Source organism: Ochlerotatus camptorhynchus, unplaced genomic scaffold (genome assembly GCF_037179485.1).
Source record: "Ochlerotatus camptorhynchus isolate MF236.1 unplaced genomic scaffold, CSIRO-AGI_Acam_v1.1 ptg000082l, whole genome shotgun sequence".
NCBI lineage: Eukaryota > Metazoa > Arthropoda > Insecta > Diptera > Culicidae > Ochlerotatus > Ochlerotatus camptorhynchus.
This window is the reverse complement of record NW_027040572.1, coordinates 2,482,461-2,488,604: the sequence shown is the minus strand read 5'-3', so window position 1 is coordinate 2,488,604 and position 6,144 is coordinate 2,482,461. Positions and strand designations below refer to the sequence as shown.

The following is a 6,144-nucleotide window of genomic DNA, read 5'->3' as shown; positions in this document are numbered from 1 at the left end:
TTCTCCCGAATATCCTGGTAAATACACTTTGACTTAAGTAACAATAGGGGCCACCAAACGACGTATAATAACTTTTGACTCAAAAACCAGTATTTTTTAGCATGAAAGCTAGCGATTTGCATTTGTATGATTAGAACCCTGCTAAATATGTTAAACATTGCTATCACTATGAGATTATATGTGTTTACTTGGAAATAGGAATAACTTTTCGGTCATCAAAACAAAACTTTATTTTTCTCGGATTGGTGCGAATGTTACTTACGACATAATGAAAATTTGCTCTTGACTTACAGAAATTAAGAGAGACACCGCATTTCACACGTTAAAACTGTATTTTGAGAAGTTATCAAGTGGACTTTTTTGTAATTAATTATCGTACCACTACAAAGACTATTTCGTTCGTCACGATGATGGATTTTTAATATAATAAAAAAAAAGTAGTTTTGTGTAGTCTACAAAGGTTTGAGCCTCGCGCGAGTATTGCGGATATGAAGGGCTGAATTTAAAATTTGTTGAAAACATAATTCAAAGCCTTGAATTAGTAGTAAGTTTTTTGGCTGAATGTTTGAGGTTCCTGACAATGCTGATAATTATGATAGCATCATATTGCGGGGTTGCTACTGAAAAGGGATGCTTGTTAACCCTTAAATGCATAGTGTTGGCATTTGGCAATATACAGCTGTGTTCAATAAAATAGCAGCGCATGCCGATTTTCATACAAAATGGTCAACTTTGACATGATGTAACTTTGTTAACTTATGATCAATTGAGCTGAAACATTCGCCAAAGAACTACAAATATGATAACAATAACATTTACGATAACAAAATATTGAATTTTTGGAAGCACCTGCCGGAAAGTGAGACACTAGGTGAAATTGCTCAAAATAATAACAGTTTATTTGAAAATTTACGTGCTGCAAATATTTTAAACATTTTTAATTATTATTTAAATTTGTTAATTTGGGGATTGTTAGAATTTTGAGAAATGTAAAATTTAAAATCTCAAAATTAAGCTGAAATGAAAATTATTATTACTGCTATTATTTTGAACAATTTTACCTGTTGTCTAACTTTCCAGCAGGTGCTTCCAAAAATTTAATATTTTGTCGATTACAAAAATAAAAATAAAAAAATTGAACATATTTGTAGTTCTTTGGCGAACGTTTCAGCTCAATGAATCATAAGTTAACAAGTTTTGTATGAAAATCGGCATGCGCTGCTATTTTATTGAACACAGCTGTACCTTTGTTTGTTTTTAAACATGGTAATAGTAAGCGCAATATATATCACAAGAAAAAAAAATTACCGCAAAATAAAAAATCATGCATTTAAGGGTTTACCTGAGCTTTTTCACATTTATATCGCTGTGAAGCAATTGTAAATTGTAGATGCAGTTCGTCTAGTTTGCGACTCTGGTTAAGTCAATATACTTAATTATCTTAAAGATAAATCGTCCAGTTCAAACCTTTGTAGGGTAAAGAGGTGGGACCAGCATCATCGTGAATGTGAGAAGGTGGTGAATTTGGGTGAAACCAGTAAGAGTAGTAAGAGACGTCACTAGTGTATCTTCGTCGATACTGAGGAATGGAGGATTGCAACGCTGGAAACAAAGAGGAATCGAAGTTGAACTGAACGTTCTGGCTCAGGCCTTTACGAAGTTTGCCAATACTCTGACACTGCAAATAAATCACTAGAAAAAAATAAAAACTCTTGCCACAGTGGAACCAGGGATGTGATATTCAGAGATACCATTCGTCACATCTCAATCACTTACATTAATTTACTAACATTACAGAGGAAACATAAAAGCACAAATAATATACTAGAAATTCAGTGGCAATCTCGAAATGTACAGACCCTCCTATACAAGATGAGTAGGTGAATAAGTAAGTGCCTTACCTCGAACGACTGTCCGTATGAATGCCCCACCGGAAAACAAATACCCATTTAGCGATGACGTACCTTCTTGTTCGAACTGTTCTTCTTCACCGAACCCACGTTCGCTGCCTTGTGCTTAGCGGTACTGCTCGGAGTGCTCGATTCTTTCACCGAGCTGGTGTTGGCTTCTTTGGAAGGTGTAACAGGCCGATTCAGGAAGGACGACGACTTCTCGATGGTGCTCTTCGACGAATTCAACCCTTTACTGGCCGGTGTTTTCAAAGACGACGACGTATCGTGAGTCGAAGTGAGTGACGAGTTGGAATTGATGGCACCGATTTGGTTATCGCTCGAGTCATCATTAGTCATCGAATCCGATTCACTGTGACGATCATGCTTGACATCGTTCGGATCAACCAATCCGCTTACGGCCTGAAAATACGAGTTTGATCATTATTGCAACAATAAAAATGGAACTTCTGCGCGGCTTACAGCCATCGAAGTGATGGACGATTTGGAGAACAGTCGTTCTGCTTCCTTGAACTTGCGGTTCCGTTTGTCCGCTTTCGAGTTGGTCGTTTTGTTCGTTGTCAGGTAGCGATCCCATCCTCGAATGATGTTCCCATACAGCTGCGTATCCTCCAGGTAGGATCCTTCGAATGCATAGATTTGCCGCTCGAGATTTGCAAGGGTTTCCTGAAAAAAAGAAATCGGCTTGTTAGACCGAAAACATTCTAGCGTCTCGTCTTAAATTGTTGGAGCCTCCGGGGAGAGTGCGTTCCGTTTAATGAACCTACCGATATCTCTGCTTTCCTTTTCACCAATTCTGCAAGTTCTGCCCTTGTGTCTAAACTGTTTGATGATTTTGTACTCATTTTTACTAGAGTTGGCGGAGAATTTTATAATAAAAGCTGATTAAAGTATGTTTTTGTGGGGGAAAATTTCCTCTTGTCGATAGAGTGTGATTGTTTTGATTCATTTCAGTGACAGCGAGAAGGAAGTGAACAACTTCGGGCCAAAGTGCGGTTGTCAATCGTTGGTAGCATACACTGTCATTGGAAAGTTCACATTAATGGGTGAAAAAGTGTCCATTCGATGTAAGTACACTCTGATATATTAATACTCGTCGATAGTTTACAATTGACCACTTTGTCAAGCAGTTTTGGCGCGATTTCACAAAACTGGACCAACTAATTTCAATTTTTTTATGGAACGCACAAATGTTGGCTACTTTTCTCGTGATTGTAGAAGAAAAAATCGAAATACTAATGTTATATTTCAAAGTTCGAGTGGTAGTAAACGTCATTTTAACTGCTCGAATGAAGTGGTTAATTAAATCATTCTTGACATTCACGAGGTTTACACAGAGCATAGTGTAAAAAGTATACTAGCTTCAGTATAAACTTTAAACTAAATCCGATTTGTGCGAGAATATTTTGGCCAGTGTATTTTTTAGTAAAAAAAATAAGCACCGTGCCAATGCATTTTCGGACCGATAAATCTTACATTGGTTTATAAACTGAACATCGAAAGATTTAATATCTAACAAGTTTAAAAGGGTGATCCGCAAAGGACTTCCTTCGTATGGGAATGGCTCTTTTAAACAAAGTCATATATATCAATTCTCTCGGTTTTCTTCACATATATTCTCGTTTTCACACAAACCGTATCTTCCATACAAAAAAAGTGTTTTTAAATGGAAAATACGGTTCGAACGAAATTAAGAATACAGGGGTTAATACCTGAGTGATTATCATATTTATGATCCTTTTGACAACCAAAACCAACCTGGGAGCGTGGAAATCGTTTCTGGAATAAACCATCATTAAACTATACGCATGTATATTCAAAAGATATACTATACTCCACTGATAAAATTTCGAAGATTGTTTTTATGTGTCCTTTTTGCAATGTGATCAACAAATGATATCTATGTGTCGGGCACATATTTAATATGTGTACACATCAAAGCCATGAGTAACCATATATGCTATTCATTTGACTCATAAATTTCATGTGTGTTTCTGGGTGGATTCTGTTTATGTGTAGTCACATGAAAATCATGTGAAATTTTACATGGAAATTCGTCAATAAAAATGTGTGGAATTCTATTAGTGTCCTACACAGAAAAAAATGTAATATCGATCAACGTAATTCAAGCTGATGTATGAAATAATGATGTAATAGCAAAAAGCAGATACAATATAACATCAATGGATATAGTTTTGTTCGCAAAATCGATGTACATCGTAAAATGTGATATTACACAACCGATGGATTGACCTGGTTGCAGCAGTTTCGATGTAATATTCAACAAAGTTTTTTGCTCGGTAGGGGTAAGACGGCTGTAATCAGAATTATGCAGCGGACACACTTGGATGACAAACTACACACCAAATTTAAATCGCTGGAAATCAGCAAAATTTTGCTGATTTTAAACTTGACGAAACATCAGCAAACGTTTCAGCAAAATAATGCTGCTGAATTTTTCAGCAATTCCAACTTCTGTCAAAATGACAACCTTTTACTAAAAATCAGCAATATTTCTTTACTGATCTTTCCGCAATTCAAAATTCTGACATTTGGCAGCATTTTGTTGATTAAACTATTAAATTCAGTAAAATGAATTTGTTTTCACTATACGAGCTTCCAGCTCGGCTTCCAGCTTCTGTAAAAGATCGTCGATACAAATATACGAATAATAAAGATAAAATCGCCAGACTGTTTTCCAAGTAGCATTTATTAAATATAACCAGTGTCCGAGCCTGTCTCCTTACCTACATAATTTTATTTATTTGCAGTTTTTTTTACCTCTTCCTCCTCCTGCGGTTTGACCGGTGGTGTACGAATGCAAAAAAATCTTGCGACTGTGATGCTAACAGTTTGACAGCTTTTTGACTGGGTGTTAGCATAGAGGTGTTGGTGTTAGTTTATGTAAGCTGATTTTTTTCGGTAAAATATCGTTTTTTGTTTTTTAGTAAAGCATTGGATTGCTGATCATGATCCAGTAATTCGTTTTACTGATAATAAAAACTCAAATTTGGTGTGTATGAGCATATGCATTATTTGTATAATAAACTATAAGCACATTAATGGTCACACTTGTATAGTTTGTGTATAGTTGTTGTATAGTGCTCATAATTATTATACAAATAATGCTCATGCTCATAGTAGGTCAAGCAAGTGTATCCGGGGTATTAATATTTTCACAGAGAGTAAATTTAAGTTACTCATATTTACTGAAAAGTGATCAAAGCAGTCTCATAATTCATTCATAAATTAAAAATTAGATCAGTATAAACATTATCTGTCAGAGTGTCGGAGTGATCCTATCCGTATTTTATTTTGTATTCTTACTCTAATATGCGTGGTGGGACAATAAAAGTTGAAAATCAGAAAAAAATATTTCTGATATATGATCCCGAGAAGCGAACCCGTTATTTTGCGTGTTTTATGGTGGCTAGTCACTTCGAATGTATGGGGATGGTAGGAAACCATATAGAAATGCATGAAAATTTTCAGTTTTTATTCATTATCGTCTTTATGGGCAGTTTTAGATGTACAAAAAGTGCACGAGTACATTACTATGGTGATAAGGTAAACACTCGTTTATTTGTTTCCTTCTGTGAAAGCATGTTTCGTCACAAATCGTGGATTTTCTGATATTCTCCATACTGCAAATATGATTTTCCTACCACTCAAGGGGCGACATCTCTCGGATCTTCAGTATACACAGCAAAAAAAGTTGTTGAATATTACATCGAAACTGCTGCAACCAGGTCAATCCATCAGTTGTGTAATATCACATTGTACGATGTACATCGATTTTGCGAACAAAATTACATCCATTGATGTAATATTGTATCTGCGTTTTGCTATTACATCATTATTTCATACATCAGCTTGAATTACGTTGATCGATATTACTTTTTTTTTTTGCTGTGTAGGTACTACTCAAATCATATAATTAATTGTTAATTTAAGCATCTTATAAAAACAAGTTAAAATGAGTTGCCAATTCTAGTTTTAATTGTTCTGATAGAGCAGTAAATTTACATATGTGACTAGATCTTTCCATCACTCCCAGTTTAAACTTAGTGAAAAGCTATATAACAGTAAAAAAAGGTTATCTTCCATTTAATTCCACTTAATTAATTTTAGTATCCATGATCCATTATGATGGCTACCAATATTTTTAAATAAATTTACTAGCCGATATTTGCTACATGGACAAACAATTTTAATTATTTGAACAATTTTACCA

General features: G+C 35.0%; 1 protein-coding gene across 1 annotated transcript; it reads right to left on the bottom strand.

Moving 5' to 3' along the window:
- Window positions 1-1,796: 1,796 nt before the first annotated feature.
- On the bottom strand, window positions 1,797-2,828 carry Eaf6 (chromatin modification-related protein EAF6/MEAF6). The gene is made up of 3 exons (XM_065217940.1): window positions 2,678-2,828; window positions 2,373-2,576; window positions 1,797-2,312 (listed from the first exon to the last, which is right to left on the bottom strand). The coding sequence occupies exons 1-3, from the start codon at window positions 2,753-2,755 to the stop codon at window positions 1,950-1,952; spliced, it is 645 nt and encodes a 214-aa protein (XP_065074012.1). The 5' UTR covers window positions 2,756-2,828; the 3' UTR covers window positions 1,797-1,949.
- Between the last annotated feature and the right edge of the window lie 3,316 nt (window positions 2,829-6,144).